The 23,032-nt window shown below is 36.7% G+C and overlaps 1 protein-coding gene across 1 annotated transcript in view; it reads left to right on the top strand.

Moving 5' to 3' along the window:
* The window catches only part of LOC122814314 (zinc-binding protein A33-like), a 170,237-nt gene extending 147,450 nt beyond the window's left edge, over positions 1-22,787 (top strand). The window contains exon 4 of the mRNA XM_044086901.1: positions 21,463-22,787. Coding sequence (XP_043942836.1) covers positions 21,463-22,007 — 545 coding nt within the window. The 3' untranslated portion in view covers positions 22,008-22,787. The remainder of the gene's footprint in view (positions 1-21,462) is intronic.
* The last annotated feature ends 245 nt before the right edge of the window (positions 22,788-23,032 follow it).

A 23,032-nucleotide genomic window follows, 5' to 3' on the forward strand; every position in this document is an offset into this window, starting at 1 on the left:
CAGAAAACATTATTGTCACATTAGATGTAGTTTCACTATTTACATATATTCTTCACAAGGAAGGGGTAGAAGGAGAGAGATGATTTTTTTTTTCAAAATACTACTTTGGGTCAACAGAAAGTTAATTTTTTTGTGTAATATGATCGATGAATTATTACACAATAATTACTCTTTATTCAATGGTGAATTTTATAAACAGAACAAAGGGGTGACAAGGGGGTCTCTGGCAACTCCATCCTATGCCAATCTTGTAAAGGCATGGTGGGAGAACACTATTCTCAAGGAGCTTAAATAGAAGCTTGTAATACATTACTATGTTAGATTTGGCGATGATTTATTTTTTATCCTGGAAGGAACAGAAGTAGATGTGGAATTATTTATTTCCAGTATGAATGAAAAGTCCATTTTTATAAAGCTTGTTAAAGGTGATTGTGGTTATAAAGTGAACTTTCTGGATATTTGTCTAACATAGGATTGTGATTTAAAACAATTTGAAAGTGAGATACATAGAAAGGAGACATTTACAAATGAGTATTTACATTATAAAAGCAACCATCCACTTTTTATTAAGAAAAACATACCTAGGCAGTATATACGGGCTAGTCAAATGACTACAAATGAAGCCATGGTTATAAAAGAATTTAATTCCATAACTAGCCTGTTTTTGAAAAGGGGTTATGATAAAGGATCTCTTGATTATTTAAGTAAGAATATTCTAAAGAAAAGACACACCCTCTACCCCCCTATTTTAAGAGTCCCTTTTAAATATAGCACAGGTAATAATGACATAATCTGTGGTGCTTGTGCCTTGGACATGACAAATGATTGTGCCACAATCAAAAATATAGTGCAGAGAAATTGGAAGATTTTGGAAGGAAATGTGGATTTGGTTAAGGTAATTGGGGACAAACTGAATTTTGTTTATCGAAATAAACACAATATAAAGGGATTGTTACAAAATGATAATACAAGATGCCCTTTGGGAATTATGCATACCACTAAAAAGTTTGGAATGTACACGTGTGGGCACTGTAATTTTTGTAGCTATATCTTTGAAACTCCATATGTTATGTTAAATAATGTTAATCAAACCTTTAAAGTCCCTGGACACTTAACCTGTAAGAGCAAAGGAGTTACTTATATCAGTATGTGCAGTGGTTGTGACACATTTTATGCAGAAATGACCACACACACACTTACTGAATGTATTAGAGAACATATTTATAGTGTCAAGATTAAGGATTCTAAAAATGCATTATTTAAGCACAGTTTGGAGTGCTAAAAGTATAAGAATTAGGAACTCCAGATTTAAGGGGTGGAGATTTTAAAAATTACCTTGAACAGAGAGAAACATTGTGGAAGCAGACAAAATAGAAGGGTTGAATGAATCTATCAATATAATTGTTTTTTTAAATATAGGAAATTAAACTGAATATCGAAAATGTGCAATTTTTTTAAGAATTTTTAAACTTAATTGTTTTATTAGGTAATTAATGAGAGTATAAATGACTGGGATTTTACTGCATTATGTGTTTCATTTTCTGAGGAAGTAAATTCAGATGACACCATTCAAATAAATTGCTTTTGTACGCTACATTTGTGTTTTCACTCTTAGAAGACATTGCTTACCCCCAATCCATAGTGGTTGTATGTGTAACACTAGAGGAATCATGTGAAAAACACTGGAATAGATTTAAATGTATATATATATATATATATATATATATATATATATTTTTTTTTTTTTCCTGTGAAAGAAAAGCTCTTTGTACTGAGGTTCTCTTTGAATCCCAACCTGCATATGAGATCTCCCACCAAAGAGAGAGATTCCTGACACTGAAAAAGAGTGGGCACAAATAAGCAAGACATCTAAATATGGGAAAGTGTGGATACCGTGTAGCTTGCAATGTGCTATAACTGGAGCTAGACACTTTGTGAACACTCTTGGGGCAGTAGATAGCCAAGGCTAAAGCAGAGAATGGATAATGTGATCCAGATACATAAAACCTTAAGAAACATCTGAAGCCTTAATGGATAGGAATGCAAAGATAAGCATCTTTTAAATCTAAGGTCACTAAAAATCTGAAATGAGGAAGAAGAAGTAGGTGATTGTGTTGTGAAAGGATCTTGAACTTGGCACTACCAGAAACTGGTTTAAGAACAAGATCCATAACTGATCTCCAGGTATTTTCTTTTTCTGGCATCAGAAACATTCTTGAATAATAACAGATGCACTGAACAGAATAACTTCAGTCTAGTGAAATAACACATATAGATTTCAAACTGAACTTTCACAGATCAAAATTTTCAGAAATAGTTTTTTTTTATAAACGGAGTAAGATACAATTCTAACCTTATTTAAAAAAATGTTAGACCTTAATTTAGGTAATGATATTTTTAGCAGAAACTGATTAAGTAAAAACTATGTTGGACTGAATTCCATGCATGAGAGAGAAACAGAATCCATTCACATAATGCATATTGTAACTAGTGGATCTGGTAGGGGGTGGAAGGAGGAAACTACAGCTGCATAGATGTAATAACTGTTAGAGCTCATTGTAACACACTTGAAAAATGGAGTAACAACATCAGTTGGTAAATAGCTTTGTAGGCCTCTGTGGGCTAGACATCTCAGCAAAAACACTGTTTACTAGAACATAAAAAAATAAATAAATAAATAAACAAATAAACTCATCAGTGGTTATTCATTCTGTAAACCACATTGTATTTAAGTCCCAAAGTTAAACATAATGATATTTGCAAAATCATATCTGTGAAAAGTTAGCTACGGAACAGTGACTAAGAAACATGAAGACTGAAACTATATTACATATACTATATTATATTAAATAAACAAGCTCAAAATGTACCTCTTTTTTGAAATAGTATAATTATGATCTAGCTGGTCAATTGGAACTAGAAAATATCAGAATATTTGTAAGTGTAATGATCTCTTTTTAACCTCTCCCTGACAGCAGTCATTTGGAATCATTTGCTATAAGTTGGGGTACACAGGATAAACAAAATTACATGAGCAGAAAAACCTAAAATTAATAGATGAATAAATCTTTCAGTCAGTGAAGCTTACAACCAGACTATCCACAGAGTCATATTCATATGAAGCTACCACCAACCACAATGCTTGAAAGCTTCTGTACATGATAGTTGTATCTTAGCCAAATACATGAATAGTTCTTGGTATATATGTTGTTGATTTTAGTTTTGTTCCACTAGTTATACCAAATTGAGAGCAAGCTCATAAGATCCATGATGTAATACATAACGGAAAACTGAGGCAACGCAGTCAGCACATACATGAATCTAACATATTACTGTAAGGTTGATATAATTGTAGACTAGAAGATAAATATATGTATAAATAATAATGAAATATTTGGCAGTGAATGAATATTGTAGGTATACCATCACCAATCAGCAGAAATACCCTCTTCCCAATGAGTAACAAATTCCAAGCAAACAATTATCTGACTTCAAGAAATAGATATCCACTTATGAACATATAAAATTAAATGGCTCAGAATTTTAGATTTGTATGGCTTTGCCTCTTTACTCAAGAAGGAGAAGGGGGAGAAAAGTTCTGTTCAAGAAAAAAATCCACTTATACAGGATATTCTGAAACAATATACAGACTGTTGGAGATATGGTTCAACAAAAAGTTGTAGGCCTACTTATTCTCAGAGCGTTCCTTCAACCTAGTGAAAACATGTGAGGATAACACAAAACTGCAAATGTGAAAGGGAGTATTGTACTCTATGATTGGTGTGATAAGGGTAGAGTACAGTGGGATAATAACTTCTTTGTACCTAGAGTCCATTCTCTTAGTTTTAAGTCATACAGCATAGAAGTATTTCCTCACCACTGTGACCACATGGTGGTCAAAGTTAAGGCTACTTTCTACATGCATACCCAATTCCCTGACCATTGGATCGACTCTTAAAGGCACATTAACAGCATGGAAATTAGCGTGGATGGTTGACTTCCCAAAGGCTACAATTATGCATGGAGTTTAAAACCATGGCTTTGGCACCATTTGGTAGTCAGAGATAAGTCTTCTTAAAGAATGCCAGTGTCTGCGGGGGAGTCAAAGATAACCCCCAACTTGGAATCATCTGCAAATTTAGTCAGCCATAAACCTTCAGCATTTGCTTCCATTTCAGAGAACTATATGGCAAAAAGGAGCAGACCCCAATACCAAGCCCTTGGGGACTCTTCTAATGACTGGTCTTTTAGTAAAGGTGACCTCAGCTATTTTGACCTCCTGGGTCCTATCAGTGAGCCAGCTGGCTATCCAGTGGGTGACAAGACGGTTTATACCTAAGTTAGAGAGCTTGCCTGAGTTGGGTATTGTGTTGGAAGCCTTGGCCAGGTCAGGGTAAGCTCTGTGCTTAGTCTTGTCCTCTTCTATTGCTTTGGTGACCATCTCAAAAAAGTCTGCCAGATATAATAGGCATGGCCTTCCTTTAACAAATCAAACTGTGATGGGTTCAGAATTTGCATGTTATTTATGTCCTTGTTTATCCTGTCCATGATAATTCTTTTCATGGCCTTACATATTAGGCTAGTCAGACTCATGGGCCTGTAGTTAACTGAATCAGTGTTTGGACCTCCGTTGACTGTAGCAGTCTTCCATTCCTTGGGTACAAAGCCTGACTATAAGCTCTAGTTGAAAGATGATTCAAAAAAGTCACAAAGCACAAACTGAAGCAGATAAACACAAAAGCCAGACGAAGTAACTGAATTGAACCCACTCAAAGTATTGCAGCCTGCAAATCACCACACAGTTGTAGAATGCAGAATCCAATTTATTAACTTCAGACAAAAAATCCAAGGATGAGCGCTTTCGTCCAGAAAGATCTAGACTTCATCAGACAATTTACCCCACATAGTTACTTCCTTCTTATACAGTCCAAACAGGAAGTTCCACCCAGTTATAAACTAATCAATTATGTAATTAAAAGCACAATATTTACAGTCACTGAATTTAAAAAGCAGACAAACTATACAAACTGAAAAAGTTCATGGAACACACCACCCTAAAAACACACTATATATAAACACTGCTTCATAAAAATGACAATTTACAATAAATATTTAAATATGTTGAATGTGTTAAAACAATAAATATGTGTGATTAAATACTAAAAACTAGATATAGTAGAAAATGTTAAGAGAAATAAATACACAACATAAGTACTGAACATGTGATATTAAAATGTTAAAATGTTAAAATGCATAATGGAGAAATATATATATATATATATATATATATATATATATATATATATATATATATATATATATATATGTACATATATATATACACACACACACACACACACATTTTATCTTTCTAGTGCCTTTAGTTTTAAAATTGGGCTAATTGAAATATGTTCATTCAGGCCTGGCCAGTTCCCGGCATTCAAACGTAATTGCCAGTATAATTCTTTTTTCTCAAGTAATAGTGACCATGCACCACCCCTCATGTTGGTACTGATATTGTCTATAATAAAAAAATTGGAACTTATTGTCCTTATACTCCAAAACATATTTGCTAAGAGAATTTGTTTCTTTTTTATTCCTTATGTCATATAGGTGTTCGTATATGTGATTGTTTAGCTTTCTATCAGTCTTGCCTATGTAAAAGCAAGAACAGGTGGTACACATGGCACAGTAAATCACTTTCTCCGAATTACAGTTGTATTTCTGATTGATTCTGATTTCAGTATTATTAATGTCAAAAATATTGCCTTCTTTAATGTAACTGCAATAGTTACATCTGCCGCATTTGTTCATAGAACCTGACCTGTGGTTTTGGTAAGAGTTACTACTCTCAAATATGCTTTTCATATTCTTGCCTTTCCTATATACTATAATAGGTTGCGGCCCTATTAGTGGTCTGATGTTCTTGTCATGTCTCAAAATAGACCAGTTTTTTGTTAAGATGTTTCTTACTATGTAACTATCTTGAGTGAATACAGTGATGAAAGAAGTCTTATAATCATTCTTACTTACAACATTGTCAGTTTCTTGATTACTGGTGGTAGGACCACTGTCAGTCATATTACAAGAAAGTAAAGGTACATAAAACCCACGCTGTCTCTTGTTAACCACCTCAATCATTTTATCACTAACGAACTTACAAGGATAGCCTCTTTTCTGAAACATATTTTTCAAGTTGTCACATTCATCTAAAACTTCATCAGTACCAGATACCATATGGGCTGCACTCACAAACTGTCCCTTAACTATTGCTTTCTTTTGTTTGACTGGGTGTGATTCAAGTGGACCATTGAGGTCATGTTTCATGCTTTTAGTAAGCATCCTGGGATGTTATTGGGGTTCATTAATGCAGTGTTTTTGGCCTTGGAAAGTACATTAATAACCTGTTCCCTAGTAATTTGGGGGGGGGGGGTTGTGGTATATGGCATTTCCTTTGGACGTTTGGGGTGGGAGTGGGGGTAGAAATTTGAGCTGAAGCTGTCAGCTAAAAGGTTGGCAATAGCCTCCATTTCAGCATGGATGATGCTGTATATAATTTGTTCTGTGCATTGTTGCTTATTTACCTTGAGGTTACAGACATAGCTGTTGAAAGCTTTGTGGTTATTCTTCCTAACTACTATATGTAGTTCTGGGTGGTATTTTAATAGAGTGTTTATGTAATGGCTGAGAACCCTTTCTTTGTGCTGTTCAGGAGGTCTTAGTGTTTTAGGAAGTTTACTTGTTAGTGCCTCACCCGCGGCAGTGGTGCTGTGGTAGCGTTGTCACCTCACACTAAGACGCTGTCCAGTTCGATTCTCAGCTACAGCGTCTTCTGCGTGGAGACATACATGAATGGGCGTACCTTCGTTGAAGGTTGTACATCAGGGCTGGTAACTCGGCACGTAAAAATCAACTACCAATCATTAGCAGACCGGAGTTCTGCTGTGGCGACCCCTAACCGGGAAAAGCCGAAAGACCCAACAACTTGTTAGTGCCTCAGCATAAATAATATTAGTGTACAGTCTTTACCCTGTGCAGTAGGCATGCTGCAAGTGTCACTGAGCCTCTATAGGATTGGGTTTGGTTGTATGAGACAGTTTTGCCTCCAGTACTAAAGTGTATTTACACCTCTCACATACTTTAGCTATTATACTAAGAATAAGTGTGTTATCAGTGTACATGAGGCAATTGCTCCAATGCCTCAGAATAACCATCTCAACCAGATTGGCCACAGATAGAGTCAGGAACATATCCATGGCTACTGTTCTATTAGGGAGGAGTGAGGAAAATTTAATTATTGAATAGTTTGATAACAGAAGGAACTTGATGAACAAAGCTCAAATATGTGAAAACTAGATGTTCTACAAGTTTAAAAAAATCTGAACAACCGATGGATGTGCAAGCTTTAAAAAAACCAAAACCAAAATGAAAAGCTTGCTAGGAAATCCAAATAAAGGTCTGAAACCCAATTGTAACACTTTATTCAAAGCGAAGACAAAAAAAAGCAGAGTCACAAATCCAAAAGTTTAACGCCACGAAGTTACATACATTTTCGACCCCTTAGAGAGAAATTATTGTAATACTTTATGCAGGGACAGTAAAGAAATCTGACTAGAGAGTAAGGGTATTTTAAGGAAAACTTACACTGCTGTCTACAAACACCTCAGACATGGCAATTAAATTTTTTAAACAAGATAGTCCTCTGGCCAATCAAATAAAAGGCACAATGAGACTTACACCAGCTATTTCCAGCTCAGAAAGCATAGGCTATCTTCTCCTGCAAAAAGAGTATAGACCACAACTCCTCTTAATGTAATATAACTGGTTTGGCGCCCAAGTGCTTATACCAGAACAAAGACACTTAGAATAACAGCAACAATAAGCCTTCACCAGCAATTTCCATTTCACAAGGGTGGGAGCTACCCCCTCCTTCCTCAAGAGTGTAGACCACAAATCTTTTTAATGTAAAATAACTTGTTTGGAGCCAAAATACTTAAACCAGAACTATGATACTTTTATAATAACAGACACAATAAGCCTTCATCCAGCAATTCCCAACTCAGAAGGGTGTAAGATACCTTTCCTGTCACAAGAGTGTAGACCACAAACCTTCCTAATGTAAGCCAGCTAGTTTGAAGCCCAAGTGCTTAAATCAAATCTAAGAGGCTTAGAATAACAGTTACAATACAATCAGCTACTAACACGCAGTAATTAATGCAGCAGATTAAATGTAATTGGACAATTAAGCTTTTTGCGGCATGCTCTTATAGAAAGAAACACAAATACAGTAAAAGCAGCTGAATAAATCACATTTTTTAAGTGTGAGGGTAGAAAGCAGAAGATAATTCAAGTTTAAAAGACAGAATGGGGGAAGCTTCCTGTCTGATCTCTCAGTCTTCATTAGAATGAGCTGATGACATGACACTGGGCCACTGGAAGGAGTGTTCAAAGGCCGATTTGTGGTAGGGGGAGTAACTCAAAAGCCACCAAGTTTAAAAGCACAACAGGAGTAGGGCAAATGGGTGCTTTTAGACCAAATTAATTGGGAGTCTGTGTTACATGTAGGGCCTTTCCCAAAACAGGAAAACCACAATGGTACAAACTTCAACAGAAAGTGGCAAAGTATTCAAACTGCAAGCAAGTACAGAGTTTACTGTCAATTTAATGCTTTCATCTGTAAATTCAAAACAGACTTCATCAGAACAACAGACGTCTGTATGCACACTTCTTAAAAACTCAATTTATATAAAGTGACTGATTATATCACAGATTTTAAGCTTACATAAAAAGACATTATTTATAGACAAATATTTTCAACATGCTTAAAATATAACATTTCAGTCATAGCAATCACAATAACATAATTTTTAAATTTTTTTTTAAACATTTAATATTAATGATGACATTTCAGCTACGAAATCTATCTGCTTTCAAGAGTAATTATCATCTTGTCTCTTTAATTTCTAACCTATCAGACTCATTGTTTTCTCTGAAGTCACCCTCTTCATGAACCACCACACAAAATATTTTAAAACCTATAACAGTGACGGAATGCCTATATAAGCTCATTTAGTTTTACCATCATACACATGCTCTGACATATGTTTTGATAGTAATCTTCTCGCCATACCTACATAAAAAGTAATGAGCACACCACAACATAAACTATACCTTTAGACTTACAAGTGTGGTGATCGCTTCTGCCAGTAGTTTTATTCAAATAACTAATGTTGAATAAGGGCCTTCATTTAAAAAATGATGCATGCTACATTCTGTACATTTATACGTTCCCTTACATTTATTATTAGCAGGATTATCAGTTTTAAAATTAACTCTTATCTAAAATATGCTTCAATGAAAAAATTCTGCTATGAATAATATTTTTTCTCCAGTAATGTTAATCACTTTGTGATTGTCTTTTAAAATATTGAAATCCAAGTAATTCCATACTAATCTTACTGTCAACGGACATATCAGTTACAAAGACTCTAGTCATCATCTTCTTTCGGCTGTTCCTATTAGGCGTCGCCACAGCAGATCATCTGTTTCCATTTCTTCCTGTCCTCTGCATCATGCTCTTTCACACCAGCCACCTGCATGTCCTCTCTCACCACATCCATAAACCTTATCTTAGGCCTTCCTCTTTTCCTCTTACCTGGCAGCTCCATCCTTAGCATCCTTTTCCCAATATACCCAGCATCCCTCCACAGCACATGTCCAAACCAACGCAATCTCGCCTCTCTTGCTTTGTCTGCAAACTGTCCAACCTGAGCTGACCCTCTAATACACTGATTCCTAATCCTGTCCATCCTAGTCACACCCAGTGCAAATCCTAACATCTTTAACTCTGCCACATCCATCTCTGACTCCTGCCTTTTCGTCAGTGCCACCGTCTCCAACCCATATAACATAGCTGGTTTCACTACCCTCTTGTAGACCTTCCCTTTCACTCTTACTGGTACCCGTCTGTCACAAATCACTCCTGACACTCTTCTCCACCCATTCCACCCTGCCTGTATGCTCTTCTTCACCTCTCTTTCACACTCACCATTACTATGAACTGTTGATCCCAAGTACTTAAACTCATCCACCTTTACCAACTCTACTCCCTGCATCCGCACCATTCCTCTACCCTCCCTCACATTTACAAACATATATTCTGTTTTAGCCCTGCTGACCTTCATACCTCTCCTCTCTAAAGCATATCTCCACCTCTCCAGGGTCTCCTCAACCTGATCTCTGCTCTCACTACATATCACAATGTCATCTGCAAACATCATAGTCCACAGGGCCTCCTGGCTGATCTCATCTGTCAACCTGTCCACCACCACTGCAAATAAGAAAGGGCTCAGAGCTGATCCTTGCTATAACCCCACCTCCACCTTAAACATATCTGTCACTCCCACCACAGTCCTCACCAATGTCACACTACCCTCGTACATACTCAAACCACTCATACATACATCTCTGCCACTCCCGACTTCCTCATACAATACCACAACTCCTCTCTAGGCACACTGTCATATGCTTTCTCTAACTCCGCAAAGACACAATGTAACTCCTTCTGACCTTCTCTGTATTTCTCCAACAACACTCTCAGAGCAATTATTGCATCTGTATGCTCTATCCTGGCATGAAACCATACTGCTGATCACTAATCATCACCTCCCTTCTTAACCTAGCTTCCACTACTCTTTCCCATAACTTCAAGCTGTGACTTTGTAATTAAAAATTACAAAGACTCTATTATTATTAAAATAATATCATTGTTATTACTACTACTATTTATGTAGTTGTTGCTAGTGAGACTGACTTGGTTCTGAATTAAGGAGACCTAGTTCTTGCCATGGGACTGACTTGGTTCTGAATTAAGGAGACCTAGTTCTTGCCATGGGACTGACTTGGTTCTGAATTAAGGAGACCTAGTTCTTGCCATGGGACTGACTTGGTTCTGAATTAAGGAGACCTAGTTCTTGCCATGGGACTGACTTGGTTCTGAATTAAGGAGACCTAGTTCTTGCCATGGGACTGACTTGGTTCTGAATTAAGGAGACCTAGTTCTTGCCATGGGACTGACTTGGTTCTGAATTAAGGAGACCTAGTTCTTGCCATGGGACTGACTTGGTTCTGAATTAAGGAGACCTAGTTCTTGCCATGGGACTGACTTGGTTCTGAATTAAGGAGACCTAGTTCTTGCCATGGGACTGACTTGGTTCTGAATTAAGGAGACCTAGTTCTTGCCATGGGACTGACTTGTGATGCTCTCATTGGTTAAATGCACTGAACACCTCAACGTACCAACAAACTACATCCAATAAGAAAACAAGATGTGGAGTAAGTAAGAATGAGAAATGCATAGGCCTTATTATAGTACTGACAGCTACTGGTTGCTGTATTAGCCTTTGCTATTATTTACAAAACATTGATTGTTTTTACCATAGCCAGTGGCACAGCTGAGTAACTACCTCAGTAAAGTCTGATGCATATTGTAAACCATTAAAGATTTATGCTTTATAGTTGTGTTTATATGAAAAGCTTTTATTTGGTGTTTCAAGCCACTACCACATGTAGGAATGGATCTTTTTGTTGTTATACTGATGGAGCTTGCAGACCAGCTGGTGAAAACAAAAATCTTCGCCATTTAACTGCTCATGCTTTACCTGCTTATTTTTTATCTCCTCAAGAATAATAGCTCAAGTTACTGTTTCATCGAAGTGTTTTTCCTTCATTCCGAGTCATAGCGGGAGCGGCCTTAGGTAAACTGGTGCCCTAGGTGAAAGAGCTCCACGGCACCCCCCACCACACCACCCAGTGCCCCCATCCTGGTCTACATACACCAAATAAATACTGGAAAAGTGCCCCTGCTAGACCGGCGCCCTAGACGGCTGCCTAGTTGGCCTATACTAAGGTCACCTATGACCAATACACATGGATTTGAAGCATAACCTCACAAATGAACTGCTTTAAAGCAATCTCAACTTACACTATGTGTAATTAACCTGTATTATACTGCTGTATGTATTTCATTTGTACCAAAAGGTATCTTCCCATTTTTTGTAAAGTATACTTTTTTCATCTTAAATGCTACATTCTGTGTTGTTTATAAATCTAAATACGACATAAATGAATTAATGGAGTCAACCCCCCCCATACTTCCAGTGAAGGGTTGTTATATGCCCATTCAGGCCTTTTCAGTAAACCAATGCAGATAAATAAACAATTAGTATGTACTCTCTAAGGATTTCAAGACTGCAGTGTCACAGAGAAAGAATACTCATTTTAATAAGACATTTTTTGAAACGTGTTAAATGATCCCTCTTTTCCTTGAGTTTAAGTAACAGAGCATTGTTTCCTTACATGAGGTTGCATGAGAGCATATTATCCTGCAAAAGAGATACTATTTTTACTTTGTGGTTTGTCTCTTTGCATGGATGCTCCTCCTGCATGAGTACTTCTGTTTAAAATTTGTATGTACAAGTTGTTTAGGTATGCTATATCACAGTGGTACCAGTACCATGGCAAAAAGTGAGAGTGGACAGATGTGATTTTTTTTTCATAAGGGTGAAACAGGGGACTTAAAATGTTTATGCAGTTGTCAGGCATTAGTTGTTGAAAAATTGTTATAAGCACTTCTTTAGATCATCTGGAATGCTTTGGGACACAGAAGACAAGGCAGGTAAGATTTACAAGAAGACAGTGTTGTATAGAATTGCTTATTTTACTGAATAATCATTTTAAGAATGACTTGATGACCCATTTGCAAAGAAGCAAATCTAGCAATGTAATCATAAAATTGTCAACACCAACAAATAATAAATATCCCTAAAGAATGAAGAACTACCATATTTTTGATACGACTCCAAGCAAGAAGCTGATACTTTTGGACTAACATTACAAGAGTTTTGGTGTGCTTGTTGCAAATTCATGTTTCAATTCATCGTTTTTGCAACATCTTTGACTTGTACAGGATGATGGCTGTTATGTCAGTTTACACACAGTAGTAAGATATCTTCATGCCTTTGACCTGCAATAGACACAGTCTGGTGTCACATGCCGAGGACTGATTCTAAGCCTTTGTTTGAATGTTGTTTCTCCAGTCCTTTAATCATTGAGAAGGCATTAATATTTTCATGTGTGTGTCTATTGGCTGGTGGTATAAAAGGGCTACTAAGGGGTGTATTTGGGGATCTATTTCCTTTGACTGAAAACTGAAGACTAAATAGCAATCAGTCTTCAAAAATTGACACAGCAATTATAATCAGTATTTGTGGGACCTAATACACAGCTGCTAATCTCCCAATCTGTACACAGTATAAGTGTTCCATTACTCAAAGTACAATCTCTAATTTACTTTTCTCACATTCACTAAGATACTTATGGAGCTGGAAACTTTATACATGGCATATGACCAGCATCACATAGAAGAATAAGTAGCTCAAATACTCTGTTACCTCCACTGAAATCTTTACATTTATATTTAGAAAACTGCAATGTCATTTGGCTTTTCCAGGTTAGAGGTCACCACAGCAGATCACCGGTCCATAGATTAATTGGCAGTGGAGTTTTGCCAGTCCAGCGCCCAACCTTCAGAGAAGGCTCACACACACATCTACCTGTATGTCTTTAAATCTCACGCAACTGCAGGGAGGACATGCAGATTCTGCACAGAAGGCACTCCAGCTGAGAACTGAACTGGAGAACCTCCTGCTGTGAGGCAATAATGCTAACCACTGCACCACTACACATACTTCTTCTTTTGGCTTTTCCTGGTTAGGGGTCGCCACAGCGGATCACCAATCCGCTCATGATTGGCAATGGAGTTTCACGATGTCAAGTTGCCAACCCAGTGCCCAACCTTCCACAGAAGGCACACACATTCACACACACTCACACCTAGGGCCAATTTAATCTAATCCACCTACAGCATGTCTTTGGGATGTGGGAGGAAACCAGAGCACCCAGAAGAAACCCACACAACCACAGGGAGGACATGCAGACTCCACACAGAAGGCACCCCAGCCGAGGATCGAACCAGAGAACCTCTTGCTGTGAGGTGGCAATGCTAACTGCTGCACCACCAAGTAATCTAGAAATAAGGCATTCATAGTAGCACACCATGCCTAAAAGTTCGAAAATTAAACATTCTTTGGAAAAGACATGTACACAGCTATTTCCATGTGTGTGTGTGTGTGTGTGTGTGTGTGTGTGTGTGTGTGTGTGTGTGTGTGTGTGTGTGTGTGTGTGTGTGTGTGTGACCATATAAATTCCTTTTTGTGAATAAAGTGAATAGTATGCATGATACTAGATTAACAAAGAGGAGGAGGCAGTGCCTCCCTCTTCGGCTTGAATCAGTTCTATATAATTCTCCAATTTGTTTTTAATAAATAATATATTAGTTTAAATGAAGTAAGTAATAGTAACATCAATAGTTCACTTAAGAGTTTTAATTTCTTAGTTTAAAGGCAGTTTCTGCCTCATAAATGTGTTCCTGATATCCTATACATTATGAAATGAGGGGAAAGTCATAAATCTTGAACTATGTTGCATTTTTTTTTTCAGAAAAGCTACATGGACTGCATTTGACTTTTTTGTTCACAAAAGAAAAAGTAGACATAAACAAATAAAAGTATGCCAAACTTATACTACACAGCAAACATTTTCAATGGAACATTCGTCCAATCATATTTTAGATTTGGAATACTAAGCACAAATGTGAAATGAAACAAAGTGCCAACCAGTAAAGAAGCTCTGTTCCCTACATAGTCCATTTTCAATCATGAAAGCAATCAAAGATGCAAAAAGTAAGGAACTGCAAATTCATTTCAGTAATATACTGTGTACTCCATGCTGCATTATAGCAGTAAATAATAAGTCAGGAAAGAACATAAGAGCCTTTTGGTCCCAGAACTGCAATTGGGTCAATTTCTGAGTCATCCTAGCACAAGAAATCAGAGCAAAGCCTAAAATAATGGCGGAACAACTGCTCCGGACAGTAACTTTTCTTTTCACTGTAATCATTCATTGTGGTTACTACAGAAATGAACCACAATGAACGATCGCTCTAAAACTAAATTACTAATGTACAGAATAGTTGCAAAGCAGGAGGAACCTTAGCGTACCTTTCAGCCTCAGAGCAAGTAATTCAGACAAAGCCTAAAATAATGGGGGATACAACAGCTCTGGACAGTAAAAATTTTGTTTTTACAACTGTCGTTCATTGTGGTTAGTGTAGAAATGAACCACAATGAATGATATTAATGTTCATAGTAGTTGCAAAGCAGGAGGAACCTTACCATGCCTCTCAGCTTCTTAGATCCAGAAAGCCAGACATTTTTTAAATATTGCTCTTACGAACTTAGAAAGTTGATAGAATAACAGGTTTTGCATTAGTATGAATTTTCTGAAGGGTATAAAATCGGAAACTAAAATGTCTGCCAATATTTTCTAGCATCATTTGGTTATTATTTGTAACTAATTTGACAGAAAAACACAATTTTATGAAAAAAACTGACCAAAACATGAGGCAAACATCTGGACATACTGCAAGACCTTAATACAAAGCATAGTTGACATTGGAAGCAAAAATAGGATTGGAATTGGATATTTACAGGATATGTAAAAGAAAAAGGACACAGTGCATGGTAATATGAGTGACGTGATAAAGTGAGCGTGACTTTGGTCAGCTGTAGTGTGAACCCGAATTTTAAATGCTGGGATTGTCCCTTTAAAATCATTCCTATATCAAGTCCACCTTCCCCCTTAACACCATAGAGTAATCACAGACTGTGCTAACTAAAACTGAATCTAGAAAGTTAGAGACAAATTACTATCAGTTTATTAACACTGTATAGGCTAAGCCTCAAATCAAAACTTTATGAAGAAACAAACGAACTAAAAAATGACTGACTGACTAACAAAAAGATAAACCAATAGACATCTACCAGAATAAATATTAATAAATATACAACCTTTACCAAAGATCACTTTCATATCAAATGTTAATAAACAATAGTAATATTAATAGTAATTTGTCTCTAGCTTTCTAGCTTCAATTTTAGTTAGCACAGTCTCTGATTACACTATGGTGTTAAGGGGGAAGGGGGACTTGGCTAAAGGAATGATTTTAATGCTGTTATTGCTCTTAACAGAACCACCCTCTCTAACTACTCCCTTGCTCCAAAGAACCTGATTGTACATAAGGAATGTTTTTGATGCTTTTCATTGTACTCATCTCGGATTGTTTGTTTGTTTATTTTAATAAGGAACTACCTACTATTTGATATTTGATTATTTTGTAGCTCGTATTTTACAGTTAAATTTTTATTAAGTGAAGTAAGTGCATGGCATAATTTATGAAGTGAACATCACACCCTCCACACTTCAAAGTTTTTTCTTTGTTTGTTTTAGACCCAGTATAGGTTGCATACTGGGTTTTGCTGGGACTTCAAGAAATATCACGGATTTCTCTTTTTGTATTAAACAAAAAAGAATTCCATGTTACTACTTCAATGCAATTTGTGAGCCAAACTTAACACTGCTATCACCTTCACTGGTAATACCCTTGCATTGTTGCATAAGTTGGTTATGCTGATGTCACACCTCAGAGGGTATGGTTCCCACCCTGTGGACCTCTGTTCTGATCATACATTCCTCACTTTGTTTCTGGAACTTCTAAGGATGGCAGCACCTGTAGAGGCATAAGGGCAAGCTCCAAGCTGGTCAGACAAGGAGACTAAGATGATGGACTACGTGTTGTAGAAGTTAGAAAGTGTGGCAGCTGGCACAGAATGGAAAGAAAAATTAACATCAGGCAGGAGATGAGTGACCACCAGTCATTCTTGACTGGTGTCACCCACTCTAGCAGCAGTGTTGACATAGGTATGACTATCTGCAGAGGGATGAGCAGCTGGCTTAGTAGGTTTTGCAGATTCAGGTGAGAAGGCCAGAGTTCCACAATAAGTACTTCCACTTTTCTCCTTTTTTCTCTTAATTTACGTAAGTTATTAAATAATGGTAGGGTAATAGTGTGAAGGTATGTTACATAAATTCAGACATCTAGAACTAGAAATGAATGCATGGATGTGCACATATATGTATGTATATATGTTGAAATAGATGTAAAATTAAAGATGTATATATATATATATATATATATATATATATATATATATATATATATATATATGTACAGATCTATAACTATCTATCTATATATATTTATATATGTATAAAATATGTACGTATATATGTGTGTGTGTGTGTGTGTGTGTGTGTGTGTGTGTGTGTGTGTGTGTGTGTGTGTGTGTGTGTGTGTGTGTGTGTGTGTGTGTGTGTGTGTGTGTGTGTGTGTGTGTGTGTGTGTGTGTGTGTATGGTTTCACTTCATAATCTTGAATTACTGCAATCCTGAATTTCAGTAACCCGAGACTATAAAGTCGAACCATTCACAATAACAAAACCCACAATCCCGAATCACACAATCACAAACATACATACACCAGACACCACATAACACACATACCATTCCAACCACAGCACACAAACCACACAACCCTACACTACATATAAGCAGGGGGGGCAAGCCCCCCTGCACCCCCATGTGGGGGGCTGCACCCTCTACACCCCACTACTTATATATACCAACTCCGAGATTGCACATAACAAAAAAAAAAAAACTCACACCATGACATCCTCCACTCACTTGCACGCAAATACACACACACAAACACCAACAAATCCAACACTCACACTTGCATCTCCCTACCCTTACTCACACATGCAATGCACAAAAACATACATGAACACTCACCTGCAATTTCAGGCACCATAACACTACATGCAACGTACCAGAAATGCATAAGCGCGGATTTGAGATATGCACTTTCGACATTCTGGTTTTCGGCTTCATGGTCTCGGGTTACTGAAATTCAGGACTTTAGTAATTCGAGATTATGAAGTGTAACTGTGTGTGTGTGTGTGTGTGTGTGTGTGTGTGTGTGTGTGTGTGTGTGTGTGTGTGTGTGTGTGTGTCTGTGTTCATATATATATATATATATATATATATATATATATATATATATATCTATATACAAAAGAATATTTACATATTTAATTCTAATACCAAAATGATTATTTATTTGACACATGCAAACCTTTTCAAAAATACAGTATTTACTGTAGGCCAGAAATTGTTTGTTAATTTGCTACTTTTGTAAGACAGTTAATTATTTCCAGAGTACTTGTTGCACATTCAAGATAGCTGACCAGAGTTAGTCAGCACACACTAGGCAGAGTGGGGGTAGGAGGCAAACTATCAAGTGAATGACCTACATACAACTCACTTCAGGCTAAAGTGTTCAATTTTTTTTTTTTTGCACAAATTAAGAAGTCACTTATTTCAGCTACTTTCATTATATTAAGTCAGGAAATTAGGTAATCTATGCAGGGTGCAGAAGACACACAATGTAAAATATTGAAATGCAAATGTTTTAAGATGCATCCCACCCCCAATCAGACAAGCAGGAATCAGTACAAATTTCTCAAATCAGAGGAAGTCTTGACATCCATCTGTTTTTACTTGCAGTAAACGAAGTTAAGAAAAAATTATAGTCACATTAAGTAAAAAAAAAAAATTACTGAATGCACCGACATCATTCCTCCTTGTTAAGAATGTGTGTGTTGCTCTTAAAGCTCTACTGTGGTATTTAGTACATTTATAATATCTGGCAGCCAAGCATGTACACATATGTTAGGTTAAACTGTGCATCCCTGTTTTTCTTTCCATAGTTGAAGAGGAGATCAATTACAGCAGGCATCAGACTCAGAGTAGGAAAAATAGGCTAACTGAGGGTGATAATAAGTATGAAAATGTTATTCATGCCTAGGAAATCAGTATGTAGATTGAGGAAAACATTCTTTTGAAAAAATGAAACTAGTTTACTTCTTTTTTTTAAAGTATATCATTCAGGAATAAGTAATAATCAAAAATAATTGTACAAATACTGTATCAGCAATAACTTTTACAGCACAATATATATTAGTACTATATTGCAGAGTATTTTGTTAGTATAAAATGTAGATCAATTTTCATTTCTTACACCTGCATATTAGTTGCTCACTAAGCATTATATTATAAAGTATATAGTGATGGAACATCTAATTTTCAGTCAATTTACTGCCTCCATTTTGTGTGTCGTCCCTACCTCTCTGTCTGTTTTTTATTTTATTTAATTGTCCATTACTTTGCATTTCTTTTTTTTTCCTTTCTCTCCATTTTATGTTCTTTTTCCTACAGGTCCAAGGATAATGGAGTGGCCCAACCACATTCAACACAAATCGGGAAATGTTCTAGATCATCCCTTTATGCACAAGGATGTTCTCACAATCTGGGTGGTGGTTCCAGTCCTGTAGGCATCTTGACATGGCACAGCTAGAAAAACCATGAAAGGCATGATCTTTGGGACCTGACAGAGTATGTGATGGCGCAGGTAGTGGAGAGGCCCATGCAGGACCTTCTTCAGTGGGTGCTGACTTTAGAGAGATCAGAGGCTTCTACACCATTGTCATCGTGACCTACCATCAGGCAGTTGAAACATTTGAGGTCTTTCAGATCAGAATTAGCTTTGTGTTAACTCCTCTTCACCTCCTTCCTTCTATAACCTTCTTTCCTATATCCTCTACAATACTTCTCTGCCCAAGTTCCGACTCATATGAAAACAAATTTGAAAAATAAGGGGTCTATCCCTCCCTGGAAAAAACATAGCACCTTCTTCTCCCACCTCCTCCAGCACAACCCTCTTGATGTTTTCCTTGAGTGTGTCTCTTGTCTTGTGTCTCCCCATTTCTGTTTTTCTTATCTGTCCCTTTCCTAACTTCAAAGAACCAGTCAAGGTGTCCACATAAGGACAGCCATATAGAAAATGCATAAACCCCTTCTACTTTTTTTAAAATTCATTCTGAAAAGCTGCACTGAGTACTGGTTGTCTTACGTACCTCAATTAATTCAAGCGGGTGTGCATATTGCCTCATTCATCTAATATAGGTGTAGATGCTCTGTGCAGACAACTGCTACACAAATGCAAACTTTGGCGCTATGAATAGTATTTTTTACCTTAACAATATTTTATTGTTTTGGAAGTGCATATTCTGGAAAAACTGGCTAATGAAATGTGCAAAAGTACTGTGCAATAAGTTATGGCCTTTTGGTTAAAATCAAGTGTGGTATCTGTTCCCATCAGTTTAAGGAAATGCTAATATATTATTTCTTTTGTGAACAAGAGTTGTAGTTTGTAATAAGGACATTATATAATTTTGCTGTTTTTCTTTCTTTTTTTTTAAATAAAATTAATTAAGCCAGTACTATTTTTGATAAGTGATAAATCAAGTTAAATAAGCTGGGACCTGACCAGACTTTCATTGGTTAATAGTATTCCCTTGCTGGAAAACATGGAGGGTGATATTTATATTTTATCACCATTATAAATGCTTAAATTAACATTAAACTGTCTTTCAGAAATCAATGTACAGTAATGTCATTAGAAATAGACTGCAAAATAACTGTATGCCTGTATAGTTTCTTAAATGTTTTTGCTGCCATTCGTGCCATTCTGGTTTTATGTAAGCACCACAATATGCTACATACACCAAGTTCCAAGTGTCAAATTTCCTGAGACATTAAATTGCAACTGACTCACACAGCGTGATAGTTTGTGTCTTGGTGATGGTGTAGTGCCAAAGTCAGATTAGCCCTTATCATATATATTAGTATAGAGAGATAAAGCCCCTGCTACAATTCAGGTGATTCCCATTTGATTAGCAGCTTGAGCACCTGGTGGACTTGGCCTGGGAAAGGAGAGAAGAGACAAAGTTCAGCCTGCTCACCTTTCTTCAGGGATAGATTTGTGCTCTTGGCACACTGTCCTCAGTGCAGTTCCTGGTGCAGATTGGAGATTCATTGAAGAAGTTGTCTTCAATGGAAAAAGTGTCCGCTTGTACCATTACATATGGTAGTGTGGACAAGCATCACAACAGCCCTTGCATGCCAACACTTGGACTTCAGTGGACACATTAAGGGAGATGGGGCTATTGTCTAAGTAATCTTAATTCTCTGGCTTTCTCAATGCCTGCAGTGGCATCTTATAGTGCCATTAAAGTGAGCTGGCAACCTCAGCTGGCATGGTTAGAACCAGATCACATAATTCTCAATGGACTGATGATGGCTGCAGGCTGATGGGGTAGCCAAGCTTCAACAGATGTAGAAACCAAATTGTGAAGTAGGAAACCTGCCAAAAAAACCTTTAGTAAAGTCTTAACTAAAGCCTAGACTGTTTTCATTTAATTTTTTTTGGGGGGAGGGGGCATGAAATTTCCTTAATATAGTGTATGTTTGAATGCCTTGTTGAATCCCTGAAAGGTGTTTAATTATTACTATGAAATGATGTAACCAAAATGTTTATTTTCACAGTTCCATCACCTCTGACCCTGGATCCTGACACAGCACATCCTAATCTTATTCTATCTGAGGACCTGACAAGTGTGAGACATGACTACATTATACAGCTTCTCCCTGACAATCCAAAGAGATTTGATTATTATGTCTGCGTACTTGGGAGTGAAGGCTTCAATTCAGGACGACATTACTGGGAGGTGGAGGTGAAGAACAAAATTGCATGGGATGTGGGCGTCACCAGAGAATCCAGCAATAGGAAGGGATGCTTTAAAATGAGTGCAAAGCAGGGATATTGGAGGATGATGCTGAGTAATGGGAAAGAGTACACAGCTGAAGATTCATTATCTGTGGATTTAAATCTTACTGTGAAACCCCTCCGGCTCGGACTGTACCTGGACTATGAAGGGGGAGAGGTGTCATTGTATAATGCTGACAACATGTCCCACATCTACACCTTTACTGACAAGTTTACAGAAAGAATCTATCCTTACTTCTGCCCTAATCTTAATTATGAGGGAAAAAATGCAGCACCCCTTAAACTATTTCACCTGAAACTGTAATATGAATAAGACATTGTTCTAGTACTCAATTTTATTTTATTCTTTCTAGTGCATTATTTTTAGTAATTTTAAAAAGAATACTATCAGAGAGAGTTAGAACACTAGTGCAAAATGAATTATTTTATTATACAATAAACATTTTTTATATTACCACAAGTAATTTGCTAATTATTTTAACATTATGATCAAAATAATTGTAATTTTACTTCCCATGGAGTTTGCGAAGTAAAGCTTCAAAGTCTATGCTTTATTTAGAATGTCTGTATATAGCTAGTCAAAGTGACAATTTTATCTTGCACTCTACCAAGTTTAATTGTAATAGGCACTGCTATCTGTGCTAGAGTTCTCTTGCTGTGTAAGTGAAAATTAAAATAATTTCCATGTCAGTGCATAGCTCAAAGATCATGGAAAGAAAAATGCATGTTTAATGCTGATGATGTTGTGTTATAATCCACTAGGTATGTCAGGATATTTATGTATGCATCTGTCTCTGTGCGTATGTAAATTTGCATGTATTTATTTATTTGAATTTGTTAACTGGGAATACTATGGCCTATTTCCAGATAAGGCTTGAAGGAAAAACTCTATATTTCTTTAAGCAGTCAGAAAATGGTATAAAGCAGGTCCTTGGATTACAATAGGGTCCCATGTTGATGACTTCATCATAAGTCAAGTTGGTAATAAGTTGAAGTTACCCATAGATTGAGCTGTAATTATTTATACTATTTGAACCACATGACTCCATGAATTAGTGCCCATAAATGCCAATAACCATCATTAAGTCCAGACGGTTGTAAGTTTTATACATTCAAGTTGAAGGCATGCTGTACAGCTGAAATGAGAAATAAGACTCACATGTATATGTGAAGATGCAGCACAACAGTAACATATTGTAACATAACAGTAACATATTGTAACACAACAGTAACATATTGTAACATATGTTAAGATAATGGTTGTCTAAGTAAGATATATAATAGCAGTAACAGATGGTAGGATTTTACAGGTTTCAGAGTAATTACAGG

Source organism: Protopterus annectens, chromosome 10.part0, assembly GCF_019279795.1.
Source record: "Protopterus annectens isolate FY-2018-M chromosome 10.part0, PAN1.0, whole genome shotgun sequence".
Classification (NCBI taxonomy): Eukaryota; Metazoa; Chordata; order Ceratodontiformes; family Protopteridae; genus Protopterus; species Protopterus annectens.